The sequence below is a fragment of the Sitophilus oryzae genome, unplaced genomic scaffold, assembly GCF_002938485.1.
Source record: "Sitophilus oryzae breed Bouriz unplaced genomic scaffold, Soryzae_2.0 scaffold_1508_pilon_pilon, whole genome shotgun sequence".
In the NCBI taxonomy this organism is placed as follows: domain Eukaryota; kingdom Metazoa; phylum Arthropoda; class Insecta; order Coleoptera; family Curculionidae; genus Sitophilus; species Sitophilus oryzae.
The window spans coordinates 4,105,051-4,133,046 of NW_022146179.1; the positions used below are offsets into that span (position 1 = coordinate 4,105,051).

Sequence of the window (27,996 nt, forward strand, 5' to 3'; positions counted from 1 at the left end):
TCTCTGTTTTCAAATATTGAACAATTTGAATCATCTCAACAAAAACCCGTTCCCTCTTACCCCACCTCACCTTAATACAATAATATGTTATTCATCACTTTTTTTACACAAAAGTTTTTATTTTATAAGTTATTATTAAATTTCTTTCTCTATATTGGGTGAAATAAAAAGAATAGTATTTTATGTTAACGCCATTTTTTTGCTGCTAAGGGCCTACTTTTTTATACAAAATCTGAACCGCAGTCCTTGACCATATTGTTGTCAATGGCCTTGGTGAGTGTTTAAATCGACTCACGAGATATCCGATCTTAGCCGGCCTCAAATCGTCGTGGATAAACAGTGTACATATTTCAATAAATTATATACTCTTGCCATAGAATAACAGCACGACAAAGTTTCCAGACGATCAGGCGTCCATCCCCCATTATTGATATTAGCTTCGGTGATTTATCGGAAACCAGTGATTCGACATAGCTGGACCGTTGCCCTCGGATGAAGTATACATGTACATTATTTTATTTCTTATTTAGTTTCTCAGCTTCTTTCGCTACTATATATATAAACTACTGGATAGCTTTTGTTGATTCGACAAATTTGTTTACAACTAAAGTTCAATGGAGAACCGTGTTTACTTTGAGATTCCAAGCCAGTATAACTATTTTTTTTTCTGTGTTAAACACATATATCTTTTAAATAAATATATAAGCATCGGTTTATTAAAGTTTACTGAAATGTATCACTTTATCCTTAATTAAGATTCCGAACTCCAATTTTAATCATAATTTGTGTTAAATGATATGTGAAGTATTTCTGGCTGTGCCTTTCACCACTTTCTACATCCTTCTCTTTATATCTTAGTTAATGCCTGGGGAAGGATTAATTACACACCATAAATTCTAGTTGAAAGATTTTGTTATCCGCAAAGTTTTACAATGAGGCATCATATTTTAGATGGTTAGTTGAGATTTATTTAAGAAATATTTTGATACCATTAGCAAAATCTTTTATTTATAGAATTGAGTGTAATTAAGAGAGATTAATTTAAATATTATTAATTCAATCTAGCCATGCCCTCAAACTAAAAAATTAGTATACATTTAAGATATTTTTATAACGTTGTAAAAGTTCTCAGGAAGGAACTAAAGAAAATGTGATTGGGAAATAATAATTTAGAAAAAAATACAACTAAAATAAATTAAAGAATATTAGGTCTGATTTAGAAAATTTGTGTGAGTTTGATTGACATGGTTTGTTTTTTGGACAATTTTATTTGATAACTGCATATAAAAAATAACCTTTAATATATTTCTTTCTTCTTCTTTAATTTCTATGTTTCTATATTTTCCTAAGCTTATATTTAAGAAAAATCGCATGATATGATTTCTGTTCATTATAAAGTTAGATAAACACTGAAAGCTTTATTATTTTCCCAAATTTATTTTTATTAGTCGTTTATATATATATATATATATATATATATATATATATATATATATATATATATATATATATATATATATATATATATATATATATATATATATATATATATAAATAGAAATTACAAAACTCTGTCTTCGATTATGATATTAAATCCGTCGGTTCTTTTCAAAATTATGTCTGCCTGAAGTTCAAATTCTGATTCTTTGTTTGGCGACGTGATCTGGTATTTTCTCAAAACACTTGCTAATATCACCTTTAATTTTAACATTGCATATTTCCGTCCTAAAATGAATGACAATATATAGATATATAATGGAAAATAAATTTCTTGCAGTTTTTAGGTATACAATTATATAAGAGTTTCTTGCCTTGAACTGCTAATATAGAAATTAATTCCACCCTGTGTTCGACATAATGTGGATCAACCTGCTCTCACTACCGGTTTCGGGGCCCTACCCCATTATCAGGTGAGCTTGTGTCGTTTCCACAATATGTCGAGCACAGCGCAGAGTATATAAACACGACTTGTCGTAAAGTAGCGGTAAGATATTAAGGCCCACATCGCGAGATAGCGGCCTGCGTGCAATGGTAGTACTATCGAAACCGGTAGTGAGAGCAGGTTGATCCAGGGGGGTGACAGTGAAATAGGAAAATTGGAAACAGTCATTAGTGTCATTCCTGTCATTCTCCTCACGACAAGTATGGCCGCCTAGACAAGGACAGCATTGTTTTTGTCTAACTATTGTCTAACTTCACAGTTTAGAATTGACAGATTTTAGTTTCAGAGACAACTTCAGATTTGTTCTAGAACAAATTCGAAAATATTCGACGCCATTTTAATTCATTCCGTTTAGTTTCGTTTTGGAAGTTCAATTTAATATTTCGGCTGAAATTTATAAATATAATGGTAATAAAGTATATAAAATATATATTACATGAAGAATTCTGGAGAAAACGACGTTTCTGCAGTAGTAGATATGTCCCATGTATATGAAAAATAGGTAGTAAATAAACACTGTTTTTACATTTTTTAGATGCAAGAAAATGGTATTATAATATCTTTGATCGGCGATTTTTCTGAAAATGGAAGCAATTTACAGCAAGGTAAGATCATTTTTAACTATAGCCAACATTAGTTATCTCCAGTATGTGCGATTTATTGTCAATAATGCAGTAAATCGGACTGATAATCTGATTATGTTATCCGACTAAAAGTCTCTTTGCTTCTTTTTGATTTATAAGCCAGGCCTCTTTGGGAATAATGGACGCTTTTTTAAACAGTATATTTATATTTTATACCTATTGATATTTTTACATTGTTAATTTTAGTATAAAAAAAAATTGTTTTTCTGTTTTCAGGTTTTTGTATAAGGCTCCCGTTTTCATGTTCCTGTGTCCGTTTTCTGTCCTTGAAGTCTGCGAATACGTGTGTTTATTTACAAATTACTGTAAGTCATGCTTATACCTTAACTAATTTACGTTAAAAGTACATATAATTAACTAATTGGTATTGAAACAATACAATCCTCTATATTTTTATATTTGTTTAGTCACGTTGTTCCATATTTCAAATAAATATATGTGAATAAATAATTTTTTGGTTTTATTTATGAAAAGTAAAAATACAAAATACATTTGAACTGAAAGAGGACCCGCCATTGAATAACCGGAAACGGAAATGAAAATTAAGCCATCATGTCCTTATCATGTCAACCTGTCAATTGGAAAATTAGTTCTCCAGACGACAACGAAGGTTTTCGGTGGCGTATCGTGTTTCCACGATTTAACACAGAGTTGACACTTCTTTCTAGTTAATTATTTTATGGGTTGATCCACATTACGTCGAACACAGCGTGGAATTAATTTCTATATTAGCAGTTCAAGGCAAGAAACTCTTATATAATTTTATGATATATATAGATATATAGGATATAGATATTTAAAAATAATATAAAAAAATATATATACACATACAGGGTGGTCCGAACTGTATTCTGGAAACTTTGGGAGCATATTTTACTGATAAAAATAAGTAAAAAAGTTAAATGTATATCCTAAAATGCTTATAGTCTAAGAGCTAGCAACGTTTTCGAGAAAGTATTTTAAGACATCCCGTAATCCTGCTGTTAACATATAACAATTGGTTTTTATATATAAAAACTAGCTGATATGTTTTAACCGCAGGATTACGGGACGTCGTTGCAGTCACCCTTAGTCAACAAATATTTAATTTATGTCAATGATGACAGGTAATGGTAATTTCGACTCCAAATATATCGAGAACCATTACTCGTAGCAATTTTTACCAAGATACCTTTTTTACGTTAAAAACGCCGTAAGTCATTAGTTTTATACAGGACGAAAAGTTATTACTCTCCAAACTAGTTAAAAAATATATAGGTGGCGCCCTCTACAAGTAGGTGTCATATCAATTTCAGATTCAAATTCTTCAAATTTTTCATTTTAAAAAACTCCCAGACAACAATTTTCATCCAAATATTGACGTTACTTCAGAAATTATTTGGAAAAATCGAAATAAAAATGAAACTTCTACACCCTGTATCTCCGAAACTAATCATTTTAAAACATACAAATCATAGACGAATTTTCACTTATAATATCACAAGAGCTTAAATTATTTTCGGAAATTTTTTTGAGGGCACGAATATTTTGAAAATTATCCCGAGTCGAAGACGAGGGATAATTTTCCTAAAATATTCGTGCCCGAAAGAAAATTTCCAGGAATAATTTAAGCTTGCGTGGTATTCGGTAAGAAAATTTCACACCTAAATTTGAAAAAAAAATATTAATCCAACATGACATTTTAAAATAATTTCAATTTGTTAAGTTGGCCAAGGTATTGATGTTTTTGACATATTATGTGTTTTGTCATTTTGTTTGCGATTCTGTCATTAAGCTATTACTAGTTTTAAAAACGTCTGTACGTAGAGTAAGAAGTGTATAGCGAAATGTCGCGATTTGGAAAAGTAAACCAACAAGTCATTAAAGAAGAAATTGAAAATATAAAACCAGATAACACCCGAAAATCAAAATCAAGTGTATATCCATCATATTTCGTTAAATAGAAAAATACCAGCTTTAGTTAAATAAAGGCGGCAGAACTATATTTTTTAGAACATGGCAATTTCGAAGAAATTCATATGTAGGTATATCTATATATATAAATCTGACTGTCCTGACTGAGACTGACTCATCAACGCCCAGACCAAACCCTTGACCCTAGAAAGCTGAAATTTTGCACAGGGGTTCCTTTTATGATGTTTACGTAAGATAAGAAAGGATTTTTAAAAATTCATCCCCTAAGGGGGTAAAAAGGGGGGTGGAATATTACAATATTTTTTATTTAAAAAACGGTCAAGTTTCCGAAAAAACGCTGAAACACGTATATTTTATTTTCTTTTTTTACATATTTTCAGATTTTTTAAAAATGTATACAGGGTGTTTCGAAAATCTGGTCATTGATTAATCACGATCCTGCTTAAAGCGCTTGACGTAAAAAGCTGATTTTTGGAAAACGGATTGACTTTAGGGTGTAGAGGTTCGATAAGAAGGGATTTTTCGAAACTCGAATTCTAAGGGGTGAAACCGCCCCTCAAATATTAGAATATTTTTATTTAAAAACGGTCAAGTTTCCGAAAAACGCTTAAACACGTATATTTTATTTTCTTTTTTACATATTTTAAGATTTTTTAAAAATGTATACAGGGTGTTTCGAAAAATCTGGTCATTGATTAATCACGATCCTGCTTAAAGCGCTTGACGTAAAAAGCTGATTTTTGGAAAACGGATTGACTTTAGGGTGTAGAGGTTCGATAAGAAGGGATTTTCGAAACTCGAATTCTAAGGGGTGAAACCGCCCCTCAAATATTAGAATAATTTTATTTAAAAACGGTCAAGTTTCCGAAAAACGCTTGAACACGTATATTTTATTTTCTTTTTTACATATTTTAAGATTTTTAAAAAATGTATACAGGGTGTTTCGAAAAATTGATTAATTGGTCATTGATTAATCACGATCCTGCTTAAAGCGCTTGACGTAAAAAGCTGATTTTTGGAAAACGGATTGACTTTAGGGTGTAGAGGTTCGATAAGAAGGATTTTTCGAAACTCGAATTCTAAGGGGGTGAAACCACCCTCAAATATTAGAATATTTTTTATTTAAAAACCGGTGAGTTTTTTGGAAAAACTCTTAAACATGTATATTTTATTTTGTTGTTTTACATATTTTAAGGTTTTTTAAAAATTTATACAGGGTGTTTCATAAAATATAACCATTGAGTAATCACGATTCTACTTAAATTGCTTGACGTTTACAGCTGATTTTTGGCAAACGGATTGGCTGTGGGGTGTAGAGGTTCGATAAAGAGGGGGTTTTCGAATTTCAAATTCCAAGCGGGTGAAAACGACCCACAAATATTACAATATTTGTTTTTTAAATACGGCGAGCCTTTCGGGAAAACACTTGGACACGCATAATTGATTTTGTTTTTTTACATATTTTGAAATTTTTTAAAAAATCATACAGGGTGTTCCAAAAGTTGGGTAATTGATTAATCACGATTCTGCTTAAACTGCTTGACGTAAAAAGCTTATTTTGGCAAACGGATTTTTCGAAAGTCAAATTCCAACGAGATGAAACTACCCCTCAAATATTATACCAAGTTATATAATAATATCGCCATATTGTTTTTTCTCATGCTGACATAAATGTAAGAAAATTTTATCTTAGTTTGTATGTTAATGGAAATTCTTGCTTTGCTTGATCATCACCAATACAAATGGTTAATCCGACGCGAACGAAGTCGCGGGTACACACTAGTCTAACATATTTCCTTAAATAAAAAATATTACCAACCTTAGTTACATCAAATGCTAAAACTCAAATGGGTAATATTTCAATATATAGACATTGTAGTTCATTCACATTATGATTGTAGATCTTATGTTTACCTTTTCAACTGTCAAAAAATTTCCACTAAAGTTTCGTGGCGCCTCGAAAAAATTTCCGGAAATTTTTTCAGTTGCCATGGTAACTAGTCAACATTAAAGCATGTTATTGGTTGAAAAGTAGAGGTGTGAAATTTTCAATACAAAACAATCATAGACGAATTTTCAATACGAACTTTTTTACTCATGTTTACCTGCAGAATATACTGCCAAAGTTTCCGGAATAAGTTCACACCACCCTGTGTAAAGAAAAATATAATAAAAAAATATTATAATATTATAAATAAATATTAAGTAATTCCTTTGTAATAAGCTTACCTACGCAACTTCTTGGACCAGCACTGAAAGGAATGTAGGAGTAATAGTGCCTGTTTTGACAATTTTCTGGTAAAAAGTTGTCAGGGTTAAACACATGAGGATTTTTCCAATGCTGTTCATGCCTGTGTGTTAGATACTGGGATATTAGAACGACACTGTCAGCAGGTATGATGTAATTGGCGCTAGCTAAAAAATTATATTAAATTTATGATAATAAAAATCATAATTTGTTAATATATGAAATGCATTTAGTCTAGTCAAAAGGGGGTGGCATGCCAAATTATTAAACTGTTTAAAAATAATAACATATGTTAAAATATACAGGGTGAGTCTTAAATAAGTGCAAATATTTTTAGGGGTTGTAAATTTTGAAACCAGAAACACGATTATGAGGATTTTTCGCGAAAAAAAAATGAAAATTTGGAGTTTATAGTTATAGTTATAGTTTTTAGTTAAAACCCATAATTTCTTGTTACTATGGCAATATAGGTAATAGATTCAATTTAGAAAAAAGAAAACCCATAAAATCATTTTTTTGAAATGATCAAAGTAAAACTCGGTTATTTTGGACTTATTTGAAAAACGCTAAAGAGAAAGTATGTTTCTTTTATCGAGATCTACAAGCCATGAAAATAGTTGCACTTATTTAAGGCAAACCCTATATAGTTAAAATACACATTGGCTAAACAACCGCCGTCGCCAGTGGTATTGTTAGTGTATATGTTACAGTGAAAGTCTGAAATTCAGTGACTGATTGTTAACATTAACTTGGAAATGTTAACAATTACGCATTGGACCAGTGAAGGTGGTATTTTAAAGAGGTTTGTCGACTTTTCTTAGTAATTTCTAACATTCACTATTGAAAGTAACATTTTACTAAAGGTTGCCAGTAAAAGTTATTTAATTGCAGGGCGAGTGGGGCGAGGAAGAATGTTGGTAGATGTTAGAACAAATAAAACTTTTAAGAATATTGGATGACCTCAACATTCAAGATGATCCACATATCTTAAAATTACAATCTACTTCTTTAGTATATTTATTAAAAATTATAGAAAATAACGACATAACCTTCTAAATATTAAAAGGGAAAACATAAGTAATTTAAAAAAAACATTAATAAACATTACTCATAGGTATAAGGTTTTTTTAATAAAGTTCTTCAACGTAGACAAAATAAAATATGCCCAAATTTTCTTCAACGGAAGTTATTCGTTTTTTCACACTCAATACTTCAAGCAAGTTCATAGTCACTAGGTTTTTTCAATATATTTTTTTCTTGCACGCCCAACTTTTGCTGTGACTTCATTATATTGCAAAAATTAAAAACAAGCACTATTACATTCTTGCGTATACGATTACAGAGTGCCTAGTATACTTAATTTTATAATAATATAACTACACATAAGAACAACTTCAATATCTGAAAGTGCCGGGGGAAATTTGTGGTTCATGGCGTAATTCTAGGCGCTATCAGTAAGCTACTGTTCCAAAAATTACGATCAAAGCCGATCTATACAGCAGCTGACTGAAAATTTGACGTGGGACATTCAATTTTAAAATCAAATGCGCACACATTCAAAGCAATAAAATTCGTATTAAAAAAAATCATAAAAAAGCTGAAACTAAAGCAATCAAAGCTTATTCGTGCAACTTTGTGTCGATTGGATAGATAGAGTGCAAAAAAATTGCTTTTCGCGTAATATTATAAATGTCAAATTGTTATTAGATCAACATTTTGATAGTCTTAGCAGCGTTTTTTTTTTCTTTTAAATGCTTTTTCAAAATGCCTTTATTATATGAAGTAGTTGGCATTTTGAAAAAGCAATTAAAAGATAAAAAAACGCTGCTAAGTCTGTCAAAATGTTGATCCAATAACAATTTGACGTTTATACTATTACGTCAAAAGCAAGTTTTTTTCAAAGCCTACCATTCTTGTTCACTATTATTAATATCTTAATTATTAGATATTAATATATCTGGTATTATGATATTCTGGTATATCGTCGATTTTAAAATAAACTAACTGTTTCTATCTTATTTTTAGGTTAGAATGGGCATAATCAAGAGATTGATACCGTGTTGTAAAAATAAGGTAATTAAGGGCTTATTTTTTGGTATTTATTATAATTTTGCTAATATCTTCGGTTTGAAAGAAGATATGAAGATGTGGTTTTTGCTGACTTTTTAAGCTTTTACTACTCTTTACTATCAGCTAAAATTACATATACTATTGCATTTAATATTTTTGAAAAAACGCGCAATGTTTGTTAAATTGTAAGACAACGCCCCCTACCGTCTACGTTTAAAAGCTTATTATTATTGTTATATTGTACAATATAGAGTAAAAAACGCTCTTTTAAACGAGCCCCGCTTGTTGGATTCTGATCATCCAGTCTAGAGTTATTAATATTCAAATAGAAACAGATCTAACCTTCCCCCACCACTTTATTTTGGTAGATAGGGGAAAATGGCTCTAACAAAAAATATTCAAAATTTACTGAAAATTATAAAGCTGTTACTTATAGTGCACCTTATCCAGTCGAAATTGTGTAAAAACTCCATTTTCTTATTTTTTGTTGCAGTTGCGCCCCCTAGCGGTTGTTCTACAAATTTGAAAATAATTTCCAGCAATTTCCCATAGTCTCTTTAGTTATAAATGTTTTTGGTTTGGTTGCGAGTTCCGCAGCCGCTACGGCTAATACTTTCCGAGATACAGCCGAGAGCTATTCTTAGTGGGACACCCTGTACATACAGTCCAAGAATTTTTTTGGAACTATAAGCTAAATCTGGAAAAAGTCTAAGAACGTTTCCATATTTTGGCCCTCCTGAGTTGAGCGGAGTCGTGCAACCATGCAAACCTAGAAAGCTTATCTTTCACGTCAAACGAACCGATCAAATCAATAATTAGCTTTCCAACACTTTTTTCCAAGTGACCTCTCTAATAAATCTTATTCATTTAACTGGCCTAGCTTACATACATAAGTATTAATAAATAAATTTTACTTGCCTAGTTTTACATCTTTTCGAACTTTTCTGGAAATGATTGGTACAGGTGGATACATTCTCAAAGTTTCCATAATAACTCGTTCGAGATATTTCATTTGTAACGTATCTGTAAACGTTATAGGCCTCGACCAGTCGTCGTGGAAGATTTCCTTCAATTCGTTTACACAGGCATCTTGTATATTTTTATGGACCCCCAGTAAACACAAGACAAAGCTAGATCCTGCTGCAGTAGTATCGTGTCCCTGATAAAGAAAAAAATACCTATGAACAATTCTTTAAACATATTTTTAATAATATTTTCTAATGACTATGTGGAATATTATTATTTATTACAAATTGACTAAATTATCGCCGCACCGCCGCGCTGCGCAGCCGGCTGTATAAGCAATTAACAAAACAAAGACCGCCGTTTGATGGTTATACATATTTATTACGATGTAATTAAACAGCTGTTAAACGGTAACCTACTAAAATGCCGTTAATAGATATTATGACATCGTTGATGTCGGCGGAAAGTAATGCCTAGCGATAAGCATTTTGCAAGAGCACCTGTAGCTCCGTTCATTTTTTTCTGATTCATTATTGCGCATCTTATTGCTTTGGATATTTTGATTTTAAATCTTATGTTTTGCAATGTTTGAATATTTTGCAATTATTGTCAAATATCAACAACAGCTCAATTCATCTAAAAAATAAAATGCAAATATATTAGTTTAGATTATCATTTCGGCAGTATTTGATGTTTAAAATACAGTATGCCGCCGACGCCCTTTGGAAGGATTTTCTCTGCTGAGTTAAATGAGTGGCGCCGCGCGTCGTCAGCGACAAATTAATTCAATTTTCCGCCAGTATTTACAGATCTAAAAATATCATGCCGCCGGATGATTGTATTTATTGTATACATTAATAATACCGCAATCGATTGCTTAGCCAGTGCGTAATTAATAATAATACTCATATTGATAATTTCATCATTTACTTCAAACATAATGGTATCAACTTCTTCTTTAATATCCTCGTCTGATAAGTTGTTACCAGGGATTTGGCTGGCTTCAATCATAAAGTCCAGAAATGCTAATCTTTTCTTTTCACCTGTAAATAAACAATTTTAATTTTCAATGCTAGCTTTAAACTACTACCACTACTACTCTGACCTATATCTTTGTCTTCAATGTCCTCCAAATCGTCATGAATATATTTGTAATTTTCAGTCTTTATGTTCTCCGATTGTTCTTCAACCTTAACCGCTTCTTTGTATAAACTGTTTTCACCTTTTTTAACTCGACTGAAGTAATCGATTTTCTTTCTTTTAATAACCTAAATTTAGAAATGATTAAATATTTCGAATAATTCAAGGAACTTAATGATTTAGCAACCTTTAAAAATCAAACAATATTATTACATCAAGATGAAATCGTCTACTGTAATATAATATCACAAATCCAGTTAATGTTAACAATTACTAGGAAATGCCAATTTAACCTACAATTGTGAGCAACCGCTACACTGTGGTCAATTTTTAAAAATTAACAGGAAAATATTAAAAAATCTGATGAGGCTAAGCGGCGTCAAAAACCCCATCAGTAGGCTTTGAAATAGTTGCTAAGAACATTTCATTAACAAATATGTCAAAGGTCGTTGCGAATTTACTGTTATTTTGATTGAAAATGTAGTATAGTTGACAAACTAAACTAAATAATCGTGTTATTTGCTCATGAATAAAGTTTTTAATTTGGATATTCCGTGCAAAAAGTTATATGTCATTAATACTATCTAAAATGGAAAGAGCAATTGTTGGTGGTAAGTTTTTTGACATTAATATTCTTCTGTTGAGTATTAAATATGAGTAAATAATTTTGATATGGTTAGATTTTTTTTTAAATTATTAGAATATACATTTTTTCAATGAACTAGCAGAAACAAGTCTTATGAGGTTTCAAGTTTTATGAAAATTTATAAAAATCCAAAAATATTTAAAAAAAAAATCAAAATTTCCAAAAAAAAAAGATTGCCAAAAAAATCTCACTTTCTGGGGTCGAAAAATACTACCCCAAATGCAAAAATATTTGCGCTTGCCGACCATTACTTATCGAACGATTTGGGCATCACCCTGTATAGAGGAAGTTACAAAAAAGTATCATTTATATTCTATAATTTAACGGCTCGCCAGCATTTAAGTTAGGTACTTCAAATTTATGATGTGTGTGTATTAGTAACGCAATTTTGTAGCGGTATTTTTTGTAACGTCGTATCGCGCTCCACAACGAATCAGAAACCTGTTACTGAAGAACGACCGATCATAATCGACGAAATTATAAATGATTTATAATTGGTAAATAAATTATTTTTAATCGCTCCTACATTTGGCTCAAACCGCAGTGTTTCGCTACCGATGTGTTTCGCTACAGTCGTGACGCTTCTAGAGTCACGATTTCGTCTATCGCGAACAGGTGTAACTGGTAACGACCTAGATGGTTATGAAATGAAGACACGTGTTCTACGTGTTTCGCTTCGCTTGTCGCGCGACTGTTGGATCGCTTTTAGGGACAAGTTTTCGTCTGTCGACCATTGTGCTTTCTTTACAGTGTTTACGTTACCTTCGAGATCGCGATTAGGTCTAGGTACTAAGCATTTATGATTGATAATATAATAGCATTTTAAAATAATAAGAAAAAAAAAACAAAGAATAAATATTACCGAAGAAAAGGAAACTTGTAAAGTTACTTTCAATGGATTAAAATTATATTCACACTTAGAGTTATATAGTCTGCAAAGAAAGAGAATTACATTTTACCAACTTACGGCAATAAAGTAATTTTAATATTAAAGTACTTTCTACTGTTTAAGCTAAAATAATTCTAAACTAAACAGATTTTAAGAAAATTATAATTATCTTAAAATGTATGAATGTTAATTTAAATCCGGTAACGGTTATAACGTGTAACCGAATAATATAAATTTAGGTAAATATTATCGGCAAAAATATAAAAATTTTAGAAAGCTATTCTTCAGTCTGAAGAAAAGATGGCGAATAAAAAAAATATTGAATACCAATAAATTATATTATTTTATATTATTTATTTACTAGTTTTATTTTCAAAATGGAAAGCCTTATTTCCAAAATGGAAAAAATGGAGATAACGACAGGGATGGGAGTATTACAGTGACCAGAAATACCGCATAGGGGAGAACAGCGACACTTTGGAAATCGGAACATCGGTTAAAAAATCGTGGTATTTCTCCGGAACACGAATGGTTGCTATTGTCACGCTTCTCATGTGGAAGCGGTATTTCCCATCACTTAACATTACATTTTTTACTCTAAATTTCAGCGATATACATAACTAACCCTTCAGAAATATTTATGGGGTTATTAAGCATTTCTAGTGTTAAATAATTTTAATATTTTTAGATTATACATACTTCTCTGGTCAAGTTGTGTATTATTTCTAGTAATTTTTCCTGGGTTTTGGCCAGCTTGGTCCATTTAAATATGAAATCCGGTCTTAACCAAAACTTATAATGTCTTAAATGAAGAATATTGCACATACTAAAACCAAATTTTTATTTATAGAGGTTAAATATTTTACTTGCTAAATGAACTTACTCCATAACGGCTTTTGCATATTCAAATCCTTTACTATCTTTGTGTGTTCTTTCAACACCCATTGCAGTTTCTAACAATAGAAAAGAAACAACAATAAAAAAATAGTATACATCATTACAGAATAAGTCAATTTAATTCTATGATATGCAGGGTGGTCCGAACTGTATTCCGGAAACTTTGGCAGCATATTCTGCAGATAAGAATAAGTAAAAAAGTTCGTGTAAATATATGTACTGAAATGCTTAGTGTCGGAGATAGAAGGTGGCTTCGATTTTTTTCCAAATAATTTCAGGAGGAACAAAAATATTTGGATTAAAATTGTGTCTGGTGGTTTTTCGAAATGAGAAATTTGATTTTGATGTCAATATGTTACCTATACTTGTAGAAGACGCCACTCACATATTTTTAACTGGTTTGAAGTGTAATAACTTTTCGTCAGTAACTGTCAAAACTTCAGAATAAAAATATACATGTACCACAATTTTTACGTAAAAAATGTCTCTTGATAAAAATCGCTACGCGTAATGGTTCTCGAGATATTTGGAATCGAAATTCGATTCGACTAAATAGTTATTGGACTGAAATCCTAAATTTGAAATGTTTTTGTACCAAAAAATCAATAGAAACTGTTTTACCATCATTTTTTTGAAGAAAAATTTATGATTAATTAAAAAAAATAAAAATTTCCCAAATTTACTTTCAATGAAATACATAACTATCTACTCATCGTCTTCAATTTTTGTCCATAATGACATGTATTGACTATTTCCATTTTAAATATCTTGAGAACAGTTGCTCGTAGCGATTTTTACCAAGAAGAGAAGAACTTTTTTACTTATATTTAACTGCAGAATATGCTGCCGAAGTTTCCGGAATACAGTTCGGACCATCCTGTATAATGAAAAAGTTAATATTTTACATAAACTTTAACTAGTCATAGAAAGGATATAAAATGAATAAACTGAAGTCATATATATATTTCTACAGTACCGTAAAATGGGGGGAATAGAAACATAGTGGTGAATAGAAACAAAATTTCTGAAAAAAATCAAATCACGATTAAAAATATTCAACGTAAAGAGAGTCGACATATCTAATTTTTCTATCATTGGTAATACACAATAAAATGTAAAAACTATATTTTTATCTGTGGCAGCACTGTTTCTGTCAATCAACTGATCAATAAATGTGAGATCGATTTATCACCTATTTTGTATGGCGCGAAAATAAAATATTTATTTTTAAAGTAATACATAAGCTGTTACATGTAAGTTGTTATATTATATGTATTGTTAATGATTGTTAAACCTACTTAAATATGTAATAATTTACTGTTTCTAATCACCTTGTTGGAAGTATAATAGATAAAAACCTTAACATCAATGTGTGTTTCTATTCTCCCGAATAGCAGGTGAATAGAAACACAAATGTTATTTTTATTTAATATTTATATGCATATTTTTCAAAAATCAAATTATATGTATACGCAAAGAACAAACAAAGACCCATGTTTTAAAATATTCGGGAAAATAATACCACATTTTTATCAACCGGTATATCGCTAATAGCCTACGAAACTGTTTCTATTCGCCCCCATTTTACGGTACGACGCCATTTTTATTCGATTATACGACATATCAGTTTTAGGCGTTTGATCACGTTTTACTAATGGTACAGACGTGCACCTATAACCTAATATTGAAATATTGCATTTTGTCTCTGCAATAATTCTTTTATGTACGCAGTTATATTTTCAGTGAAATTGGCACTCCAAAGTTTCATTCAGTACTTTTAGACTAGATATTAATCATTATACATACTACTCTTTGTCAAAATAAGTTGAACTATTCGTATTTGGTATAATATATTTGCACTTATAGATATTCTAGTATAATTGGGTGAAATCTCTTTTTTATCGAAGTAAAAAAGTTATAATTTTACTGGTCATTGTCAACAACAAATTGTATACAAATTGAATTTATTGTCTTATATCAACTGACTATTATAATCATTCGTCTAATTTGGTACAAAAATTATAGCTATAGGATATGGCAGACTTTTTTTTTTGATAGAAGTTGTCGGCTTTGTATTTCACACAGTTCTCACATGTTGTTTGCATTGAAATAATATTTAAAATTAAAAAAATATTTTTATGGCTTTCTCATAATATTTAAGTATTTCAGGTTTTAATAGTGCAGTTATTGAAACTATAAAACACTGAGTTAAAAGGTTTGTGTGATGTAACGCTGTTTCGGATAGCGAAAATTGGATCGGGCCGGCGAGAAACGGCGAAGGCGATGTCTCGACTATCGTAGATAGGTAGAGGTAGGAATCTGGCCTCTACAGGCCGAAATGTTTTAGTGGACGCCGGCGCCGTCTATATGTACGATGGTCGCAGTCGCTTTTGATGGTCGGTCCGATCCGATGCAGTGCGCGTGGAGCCTTAGGCCACACGCCACCCGATGCCACACTATCCCACGTGAGCCCACGTGTTGCGACGTGGGAAAGAGTGTACACATGAGATCTGGGACAGACAAATCGTCCATCACACGTGTGATAGGGTGGGATGGCGTGGCGTAGGAGGGCGTGATTTCATGTGTGTACGCAACACATTTAATTAACTTAAACAACACATGTAATTCATGACGCGGAGTGGCATGGCGTGGCGTGGCATGTTGCCTAATGGGGTCCCGGCTGCATATTATTTGTAAACAACGTCCATGATCGCGACTCGATATCGCAGCATACGATATCGCAAATCCGTCTTATAAATAACATCCGTTATTCCAAATTTTAACTGCCTTAGCTCCTCTTATAAACAGCAGACGATATTGCGAAATTTATTGATTGGTTGTTCGTAATCAGCATTCAAGATCGCAAAATTTGCAAGTGCAAGATGTCTACCAAAGAATATAGTACTAAATAATATTTTGCAAAAAAAAATATTGCCCCCAAATCACGAGTATATAATTAGTAGATAAAGAAATTATTATAACACGTTTCGTTGAAAAGGAAGAAATTGATATTGATTGGTATGTTACAGAAATTAACAAGAGTAATTACTCAAAACAAATTAACTTTAAAAAAAGCAGATTACAGATCGAAACAAAAAAATGGCTGAAATGAATAAAGATACAGAATGTTTTAAATTTACAGGATATTTTACCCAATGCTAAGAGAATGGCCAGCTTTACTTCCAACATTTAAAAATAACACTTACTGCAATAAAACTACACTTTGTGTAGTTTCTTTGTAGGTAAAATTTGACTTTTTCTAGTACAAAAAGATCAAAGAGATTGTAACTTAGTTCCTTCTTGAATATTTATAGTTCGGACACGTTTAAGGACACATCTTTTTTTTTAAGAAAAGTTTGGTATTAGAAATTTATATTGAGTTCTATGGCAATTATATTATATCTCTATTTTATTTTAATACATTTTTTTTTTTATTTTTGTTGATTTCTCGACACGATTTTAGGTTCTACTTTTCAGTCATCTAATAATCGACATTTTTTATGAATCAACAGCACGTTCGCACGTATTTTTTCGTACGATCACGAAAGTAAAGCAGCAATATGCGTGGTTGTTAAAGTTATTTTAAATTGAAAGATACTGAAATATAGAAAATTATATAATTTTATATTTCTTTCAAAGAAACAAATTCCAATAAAAAAAACGAATTTTAGAGCTTTCAAAATGTTATAATGTTATTTTGTTAATCAATAAATATCCGTCTATCTATTTTTTCAACAAATGTCAATAATGGAAAACAAGAAAATAGCTATCGGTCTATTTCTTTGAATAAGGAGACTAAGAAAGGAGCACATCAAAAATCTTAGGTACATCGCGATGGGCCTCAAATAATATGGCCGACTTAAATTCCGGTTTATCAGTGTCGTTCTAATTCTATTTAAAAAATGTAAAACTATGATGTAGGGTAGACATGGGGTAGACTCAATAATTTGTTGTTTTATTTTACGTTGTGAATAAATGTTGGTAGTTATAATAAGTATTTATTAACACAAACATCCGATACGCTACTGAAGCAGGTAAGTCAAATTAACGTCTCTAAATTCTTTGACATTTGATCTTTGACAAGTAGTAAATAAAAGCTAAAATGCAAGAAAAATATATAATTTAGTTAATTTAAGTGAATTTCATAAGTGATCGGTTTACTACACGTATGTATATTGTACACTACTGGCAAAGGAATATTAGCAATAGGAGGTTTTCAATGCGATAAAAAAAGATGGTAAGACTGCAAAATACACTGCAGTGCAACAGAGACGGATAAAGTGTCTTTTCCCTACCATGGTATAGGGGAAGTGATCATAGAAGTGATACGACGAGAGAGCCCCTGCGAGAGGGTGCGCCGGGCGGGTCTTTAAGACGCTTGTGTGGGGGCTACCGCCTACTAATAGAACAGAATCGAAAAAATAGAAACAGGACGGACAGTGTTGCCATTCAATTAAATCGAAATTATGTTGGCTTGTCAAAATCCTAAATCTTCTAATCCCATTATCTTGCCTACTTAATGAAATATTAAATAAAGTACGAAACAATTTTACGAATGTGTTTTCTCTAGGCACATAACTTCTTTCTAAAACGAAAAGTAACATGCAAAACTTTGATATCATTTCTAAAATAGCAAGTGCAATTCTATGAAATGGCAATACTGTACGATCTTCCTAGCAGTCGCCCCGACACAGTCGGTCGGCGGCGGCGCTTCACAAAGCCGCGGCTGTGACAAAGGAATTAGGCCGAAAAAAACTTTATAAGGAGTAGACGAACAGGGTTGCCGGGTTTGTTAGATTATAATTCCATACGAGAACAAAATTCTCGGTAGATCTTCAACAAAAATTAAAAGTACAGAAACGAAATAAAATATAATATTTAAGTCCAAAATTAGCATTCCTATGTGTCGTAATAATAGATCATCAAATAAAATACAAATATAATAAATATAACAAGAATTAGAAATAGCTAGGTATATTATTTGATATTAAAAAAAAATATTGAATTAAATAATATTAATATATTAATAAAAACATATAAAACTATAACAAGTAGGGATAGCAGTCACAAATTAGTGTAACAGTCACTTTTTACCTTTGTACAAATTTTGATCAGTGATATCTAAAATTAATTTCATTTCAATGGTAAAGCTGTAGCAACTCTCAACTCTTTTTTCATATTAATAAATTTTTTTGACGGGAAAATCACTAAATATTGTCCGAATTTAGGTTGTTTCTTAACTTAAATTTTGTTTTTGTTTACATTTTTTGGGGGAAAATATGGGTTCAACTTTAGTAGATGAATGAAATAAAATCTTTTCAAAAGATATCAACTTCTTCGGGCATGCCGCCAATCCCGCGCCTAATAAGGAGTAATAAGGATTTTTAGGAATATCTCTGTAACTCTGCAACTAGACAGAACGATGACCTGTATGTCTGTTATTACTAAATAAAATTTAATGAAACAATAATAAAGTCAGATTATATAGATTCCAACGCGGCAGTCGCTTAATTTTTAGTCAAATAAGTCAGCTTTTTAAAAGTGCTTCTATTGTAAAAACTAAAGACGCAGTTGAATATATCGTTGGGTTTTTCTTTAAATCGGTAGATCGGTAGCTTACAGACGAAACCGGTAGACCTGGCAACTCTGTGATGAACTGACGGGAGTCGGAATAGCGAGGTGCGGAGGCGCGGGAAGGAAATAAAATAATGGCGATAAATAAAGGGCAGGGAGATGGGTATCATGAGTGGATGGGAGGTGGCGGAATTTCCAAAATTTGTTATCTTATTGGAGTTTGTCTAAGTAGACAGTCGTAGTGGAAGTGGAAACGGGGAAGTTGAAGTCCATCTCTGTTTAAGCATAGACTTTTTATAGGCGTTTCATTCCAATGCATGTAATTCCTATGCCTAGAGATCCATTGCCGGGCCTGTATAGTCACTTACTAGCGAAAAGCTGTTCCATTATTTCACTCAATTTTTGCCGAGATCTACCGCACGCTACACAACCAACTATTTTAGAGTCTTTTTCGATAAATCGCGATAGTATCACTGTTAATTTAAGTTCTGCCACAATTTCCATCTAGATTTACTACCTTTATACAACTATCAGTAGTAGAATAAATAATAAATAACATAAAATAAGCTCCGTAAAGACTGACAAATCCACAAAATTTCAAATCAAATTGAAATGTGTCAAATGAATCGTCAAACAGAACTGTCAAGGATCCCCACCCTAGAGTGCTTTTTCGGCCCACCATGCATGAATACATGGATAGCATTAATGCTCCTTCCTTAGTCTTCTTATTCAAAGGTCTAATTAAAGTCATGTTTCACATACCTAAAAGGGTGTCAACAGTTGTTCCACTCATGTAGTCATGGCAATCGAAAACTTGTCCTTTGTGTTTGTCCAATTGGGCCAAGAGCTTCTTAGCGTTTTTATTAAATACCGGAAAGAAGGACTTTAAAATTGACGAATGAAATGTAGGAGCAATCATTTTCCTGTGATGTTTCCATCTGTCGCCTGAAATAAAATTTCTAAAGTTAAATTAGGAAGAGGTAATATCACGGAAGTGACGAAATCGACTTTTATTGTACGAAATTTTTACTTTGGTTTTTTACTTTGCGATTATACTTTGGTTTTTACGAAATTTATTGTTAATTTATTCACTCTTTTGTTAAAAATAAATCAGGTAATTCTTGTCTCATCAGAATTGACTACAACTTTTGACAAATTTTGAAAATGACAGTCTAAATAGAATGACATTTCATATGTCAACTTCTGACATTTTTGCTTAAAAAATCGTATTTGAATTTCAATCTAGAGGCCTATGGCTGTCTTAAAAACACTAATTTTTAATCAAAAAGCCTTTGAAAAATAGATTTGATCGTCTAATATTTTTCGTGTCATGTCCTGGCCAGTTAAAAGATGCCTAATGCTTGATTTTCATGCATCCTTATACTAGCGATGGGAACCATCGAATGAATTAGACTATCGAATGGTTACTGAATGAATGATTTCAACTATCGAATGGTTTTATTCGAATAAAATCATTCATTCATTTGTATACTAAAGCATATGTGACAACCTCGCCGTGCGACTAAATGGTTATCGTTGAGCCATGACTATCGAATGCTTTTGATAAATGAAATTTAGTATTCGTTTGATTTTTGTATGCGTCAGTGCATTATTAGTTCTTCCAAATTTTTATAACTTCGCCTTATAAATACTGTGCTATTTTTGCGTTTATTAAAATATTTAAAATACAAAAATAGTAGTTTTTTTAATTGTCGATTGTGTGCGTGTGCAGGTGTCAAAATTTTTCCGAAAATTTGTGTGATTTTCCGTAGCCCGATCTTTCAATTATTTTATTTTATATGGTATATGATCTATTTTTTAATGGGAAATTTTGAGAAGTAGAAATTTTTAAGAGAGATGAGATGAACTTACAATTAATTTTAAAAATACATATTTGTATTTTAGATGTTTTAATAATATGAATTAGTTGAACTTAATAATCATATTTAAGTAATGTGGTTAAGTAAATGGTTATCGAACTCAAACTATGGGGTGAGAAAATTAAAATGAAAGTTTTACACGTGCCAATTTTAAAAAAAAGTTAACGATGTTTGTATTTTGTTTATGCTAATTCTCTTATATGTAGTTTTTTTGCGAAGAAATATTTCATTTATTTTTTAAAGTAAATGCCAGTAAAAGTAAATATAATTTTTAAATAGAAATATAAAGCACCTAATATAAATAATTTTGATTTCTAATTTTTTATTTATATTTTCGTTCCATTACACTGCATGCTTAGAAAATTAATAAATGTTTATATTTCATGATTTTAAAATTTGTTGTTAATATAACAAATTAGTTCTGTAATTATTATTATTTAATAAACCAACGTTGCCAAAAAATTTAGAGACTATATTATTTTTAAATAGGATCTAATATAAATAATTTTGACATCTAATTTGTTGTTTATATTTTGCTACCACTTAAAAAAATATTTATATTAAATCATTTTAAATTTTGTTGTTAATAGGTATAACAAATTATTACTGTTATTATTATTTATTAAACCAGTCGTTGCTTAAAAACATTAAAAATAATTTTCTTACCTCCAAAATAACAAGTATTATTGCAGTGTAACAACAGAATGTTAATAAAAAAAATGCAGAATATATAGACATACTATCCCTAACTAACTAAAGCCAAACAATAATATTCTTTGCTAATATCAAATAATACCAAAATATGGCAACAGTGCCCTTCATAATGTATTTTCTGTGTAAATACTAGCACCTCAATAAAAAAAATAATGTGTCCTTATCTATATTTGACTCCGCAAAAAATCAAAGATGCCGGCTTCTTTCATAGCATTGCCACCGACCGCTGTCGGGTTTCTCGGAAAGAAACCTACGTCGCCGGGCGACAACTAAAATTCAGTTAATATTTTATTATAATCGATCCTGACGAATAAATGAATTTCATAAATGAATGAATTTTATAAATGAATGGTTTTTGCTGTCGAATTACTAGAATACAATATTTCAAGGCAGATGACGGATCTATTCGCTAATTTTTATTCGAATAGTTTTCAACGAATGTTTTCTTACTAACTATCGAATTATTCGAATGAATTGCAACTATCGAATGTTTCGATAGTATTCATTCGATAGTTCCCACTACTACCTTATACGTTGATACGATGGTCCGACGTGCTCTGATTGGTCATAGCGTTTTCGCGCCACTTTTCATCCGTAAATATTACACTTCAGCCCGTCAACAGATACGTTCATACGATAACGGACGTTTTGACACTTTTTTGACAAATTTTATCTAACCTTAATAGAAATATAAGTAAAATAGCAAAATCGTTATGGAAACGAAAATATAAAATGACACCAAAGTATATGCAATAAATTTAAAAACTGCGTTATTTTCAAACCAATCAAAGTCTCTAAATTCTACCAATAAAATTAATATCGTATCAACGTATCGTCGGACAACGGATGCATGAAAATCAAGTTTAAATCGTAATTTTTTACCAAATCTCAATTTTTTCAAATGAAACGAGAGTGGCTCATCAGCATATTTGGAAAAAGTAATTTTTTGCGAATAATTTGGTATCACACATTTGCGAATAATTTGGTATCACGAATGGTATTTCGAGTCAAATTGTCGTTATGAAGAGCATATTACAATTCCATATAAACCATATACAAAGCTGTTAAAATTTGACACATGATATATCATTCTATTCAGAGTGATTTTCTATAGATTAAAATACCGCGGGTTTCCATTTAAAAATCAAAAATTGTAGTAATTTCCGGTAAAACAGGAAGTGACCAAAAACAATTGAATATGTCAATCAATCCCAATTTACGTCATATACTAACATACCAAATCTTGTTTTTTATCTGAAAAAATAAAAAAATATAGGGGTGGCGAGCCACTTTTGAGAAAATGAATGTTATCTCATAAAACACGTTAAAATTGGACACGGTATACTATATTGAATAGTGATCAAATAAAAATTACCTTTGCTGATAAGGAGTCCATCGCCTAACCATGGTTCAAAATATTTATATTCTCGTGATTTTTCCAAATGTTCTTGGCTTCCCAGGATAAGCTGCATAAGTAAATAATATATATAAATTTAAAATAAACGTATATTTTTAACTATACCTCTATATCTTCAGGATTTCGTAGAACTATGTATAGAAATGGCCCAAAAAAGATCCTAGCTACATCACCCTCGTAATCGTTGGTTACTGACAAAACTTTTTTCATTGCAGCTGAAAGTATTTATAATAGATTAGAATTAGCACACATTGCCGCCATCGTTTACAACTAACAAAAGTTTAATTTAGGAAATAATATGTATACATGGTACAATTTTGTGCACTAGTATGCTTAATAACATGCCGTTTAGAATTTTATCAAATTCCGAAAAGTTAAAACCAAATATATTCTGGATATTTTAATGAAATTTGATATAGATCTTCTATGCTATAAAATTATTTTTTTCAAACATCACATATATCACATATATAAAGAATTTATTGGGCAAGTCTAAAGTAAGATTACCCATGAAACATGACTAAAACATGATTACTCGTAGACACTCAGTGTTTCTGCCTTCCGGCTTCATCAATACGGGTCGTTGCTGATTCCTCCTTTTTTCTTTTTTATTATAGTCTCCACGATAACATCTTTTGTCTATTGTTTTCTCTGGGCCAAGGTGATAGCGGCGAGGTGTGTTGGAATGCCTCTGCAGCGGTTTTCCGGTGGTCACGCTTTTGAATTGTGAGCTACTGCCTAACCAGGCTGCAAATAGTGCCTTGTGCCTCGTTTGCTTCCCCTTTTTCTTTTTTCAGGATCACTAGTTCATCGTTGCTGATTCCTACCATATTGCTGAAGCCGGAAGACAGAAACACTGAGTGTCTACGTGTAGTCATGTTTTAGTCATGTTTCATGGCTAATCTTACTGTAGACTTGCCCAATAAATTCTTTCTTCTAAAATATAATATGTACTATTTTTGATGTACATTTTTCTTTTTCTTTTATCGGTGTGTACCTGTAGTAAAATTATTTTAGTTTTTTAAAGCAAAAACAATGCGCCGGGCAAAAAAAATCTAGGATAAACATTATTTTGAAACGTCACAAAAGTATTAATTTTTGCGACATTACTGACAATGTAGAAAAGTAATTTTAACGCCTAGACATAAGATTTTCGTAATTACTTATAAGTTATTACGTTTAAATCTTCTTATATTATATGGAACGTTTAAAATTGTTTAAAAAAATATTTGTGACGTTTGAACAAAATAGCATGTACTATTCGGAGTAAAAATAACTTTTGTGCCTCGCCTGTAATATCAAACGTACAGCCTCGCCACCAAAGTATTTATCATTTTTACTCCTAATAAAACAATATACTATTAGGAACGAAAAGAAATTTTTAAACTAATTTATATTTTAAGAGAAGACAGTGGCGCTCAATTTTTTCATCAAAAATATTCAATGCAAAACCCGTATGGACAGAGAAGACGGGTAAGTTTCATAAAGAGAACATCAGAGTTATTATGAAACAAAATCAATTAAGTATCCATTAAGTTTGCGGATTAACATTTTTTAATTGTTTAAACTTTCGAGTATAAAAATGGAAACTAATCTACTAAGAAGAATTAATAGTTAATTAAAAAAAATAATTAAAAACTGTAGAAAATCATATAATCACTAACATTATTGATAAGCATGTTTGAGATTATTGGTAATGTGTAAAAAAATATGTAAATAATAGGTAATAAATCTAAGTTTACCATTTGGGTTAAGACCAACTCCTTCAAGGACATTTCCCAATATTGGTAATGGTCGGGGTCCGGGAATCGTTTTGGCGAGTTTGACATATCGTAGAGATTGAAACCAAAAGTGGTAAAGAGTTAAAAGTGTAGTAACGCCCAACAAAATTGTAAAGTATATATTTGAAAAGATAAAATTTGTGTTATCAAGAGCCTCCGATACCTAAAAATTAAATTAAAATATTTATGTTCTTATTTTTGATTTTTATTTTATGATACTGCTTAAATAAAAATAGTTGTAATTATCGATATACAGGGTGTATCAAAAAACATGTGCCATCTTTCGTGGGAAAATTCCTCTCGTAAAAATAAGATTTATTTTTTATATCAAAATAGGACCGATTCTGCTTTGTTTCGTAGATACAGGTTTTTTTTTGGATTTATGATAATTTTCTTCTTGTGATTTTATCTATTCGAATGAAATTTTGAGGTTAAAAGTGATTTTGTATGCTAGATATTTTAAAACTAATAAAGTATGGACATATTCACCAGGGACGTGCATATGGGTTATCACTGTAATATTTTTCTTAAAAAAACATGTGCGCTTCCTCTTGGTAGCAAAATTCTGTAGCCCGTTTGATGTCAATTAAAAGCTGTATCTTCATACTTTGACCATTTGATCTACTCGATGAGATAAACGCAATTTTATTAATGACAATTAACAAAATCAATATAAAAATAAAATTAATAAATTATTTGTTTGACCTAATTTATTATTAAATTTTATTTGAATCCATAACATTGATGTACAGTCTACCTACAGCAAATTTCTTAAAAAATAATGGTATTTCAGATAACGACAAAAGAACTCTTTTTTAAAAAAATTAACATCCTGTAACCTCACCCATGTACAGGGTGAGTCAACGATAGAGTAAAGTCCATTATCTCATTTGTTTCGAGGTTTACAAAAAAATATTAAATATAAAAGTTGTAGAGATAGTTAAGATACACATTTTGAAATTATTATACCGTATACAGGGTGCTTCAAAAAAGTGTGGCGAATATAACATATGTTTTTTTAAATGCAACACCCTATTTTTTATTTTATTTTTAAAATGCGTAAAATTCCATAACTTTTTTATATATAATGTTATATACCTAAAATTAATAGTTTTTGTTATATTTAAATTTGTTTAAACAAATGGTTAGGTTGCAGTGTGATAAAAAATTGTCAATGATGACATTGATTCTAAAGTTGGACAACTGAAATTTGGTAGGAGAATTTTATAGAGATATTAAAAAAACCTATGTAAAGATATTTTAGTTAGATGTTACAGGGTATTCAAAATATATTTATGAATTTCAACTACTTAAAATTAAGAAATTTCAATTTTTTTAAATGGTACACATTATATATATTAATTTTTTCTGGTAGCTTTTATAAAACTCTTCAACTTTTATTAAGTATGTCATATACTTATTAGTATTAGTTTGCGATTTATTCCAATTTTTCTATTTTTACCCATATTTGTAATACAATTGCGCTATAACATCATAATTACCATGACAAAAAGTAATAATTATCACAATTTCATGTCTGTTAAGCAAGTTAAGAACAAAATTAGAATTTTAGTTTAATTTGTTGTAATAAGTATAAATGGTAGAGATAATAGTTACAGACTTTCTTGAAATGAATTAGTCAATGTGACTGATATACACGGACAAACCTAGAAAAACACATTTTTTGGTTCGGTACTATATATTATATAGTACTTTGCTAACTACTATAAGAAGAGGTGTATATTATCTACAAAACATCTTCAGTGTGTAATGGGACGGTTTCGCGGCAGTAGTAATATTGCCTTTACCAAATGAGTTATAAACCAGAATTACTACGAGAAAAAACTTTACTGTATGACGAAGAAAATTCCTATATTAGTAGTCTTTAGCAATTAGGTAATCTAGTGTTACCCTAATCTGTGGCTATTCGCCCCGACGAAAAATCCCAAGTATTATCTTTCATAATATAGAAATACACCAAGAAATTCACTACTGCGATTTAGTTTATTTGAGTAAAGTTAATTAATTTTAACTAATACCAGCAATTGTAACTAATTATGAAGCTACTTGTTAAACTTAAATAATAAATAGTTTTGTTTTCTCATGGCAACTATGATTTTATAGGGTAATTGTATTAAAAATATGGATAAAAATAGAAAAAATGGAACTAAATCGCAAACTATTAAAAATAGGTATATGACATACGTAATAAAAGTGGAAGAGTTTTGTAAAATCTATCAGAAAAAATGATAATATATAGGGTGTTCCATGGGAGAGGGTTAAAAATTTAAAAAAACCGTAACTCCAAAATTACAGTAGCTAGCGAAACGCGGTTTTCAATTTAAGATGAGGAATAATATTTACAACAAACTTTGTAATAACATCAAAATCAGTCAAAGTCGCAGTTTTTGAGATAAAAAAATATGAAATATTGTTTAAAAAATTATAACTCAGAAACAAAACAGCTAGCAAAGCGCGTTTTCACTTTTATGTACGGAAACAACGGAAATATATTTTAAACAAAACTTATATCTTAGTATGGGAATTTTTTTTAAATATTCTACTGATAACTTATATGCACGTCCATCACGTCCCAATTTTTAACATTAAAATATATCGCACTTATAGTAACTCCTACCCTTAAATTTAAAAACCGAATTTTACTCGAATCGCTAAAAGCACTAGGGGAAAATTATAATAAATCGAAAAAAAAATAAAAACTTTACAAAAAAGTTACGAACAAAGCGGACAGAATCGGACCTCTGTTGATATGAAATATAAATCTTATTTTTACAAGAGGAATCTTCTCACCAGAGATGACACATGTTTTTTGGAACACCCTGTATTTTTAATTGATATTATCAGTGGTTTCGCAAATAAATTATTATTATACTGTTACTGTCTATTAAACAAAATATTACTTAGTACATACCACTGTCATTTTGGGAAACACTATCAGTACTAAAATATTTTTCAAATCCTCTTTTAATAGTATGTACTTTAAAGAATGCTTAAATTAAAGAATGAATAATGCGGTTATTTATGTGTAAATTTGATATGTTTTGAATGCACCAATTTACATTTATAATTCATAATTTCGTACTTCATTTATAGGTATACTGGGTGATGTATCGACGTTGAAAGCATAAGAAATCTGCAAATTTTGTACTGTCCAAATATTGGCTCCCCTATTCATTTAATTTTACAGCGAAGTCGTACATAGGTTTTTTAAGGGTCTGCGTATGCTGAAAACACATCAATATGAAAAAAAGGT

General features: G+C 30.6%; 1 protein-coding gene across 1 annotated transcript; it reads right to left on the bottom strand.

Moving 5' to 3' along the window:
* Positions 1-1,534: 1,534 nt before the first annotated feature.
* LOC115878415 (cytochrome P450 4g1-like) lies at positions 1,535-27,722 on the bottom strand. Its single transcript, XM_030894929.1, has 12 exons — positions 27,655-27,722; positions 24,684-24,885; positions 23,047-23,156; positions 22,900-22,990; positions 19,693-19,875; positions 13,343-13,412; positions 13,159-13,285; positions 10,890-11,052; positions 10,715-10,827; positions 9,737-9,977; positions 6,730-6,915; positions 1,535-1,725 (listed from the first exon to the last, which is right to left on the bottom strand). Exons 1-12 carry the CDS (start codon positions 27,661-27,663, stop codon positions 1,562-1,564), a joined length of 1,659 nt encoding a protein of 552 aa, XP_030750789.1. The 5' UTR covers positions 27,664-27,722; the 3' UTR covers positions 1,535-1,561.
* Positions 27,723-27,996: the final 274 nt, after the last annotated feature.

Excerpts from the sequence above, each read along its gene's own strand:
- LOC115878415 (XM_030894929.1), bottom strand. Across the intron at positions 10,828-10,889 it reads CATTGAAGACAAAGATATAG|GTGAAAAGAAAAGATTAGCA; the intron begins GTCAGAGTAGTA and ends GTTTATTTACAG. Across the intron at positions 1,726-6,729 it reads TGGTCCAAGAAGTTGCGTAG|GACGGAAATATGCAATGTTA; the intron begins GTAAGCTTATTA and ends CATTCATTTTAG.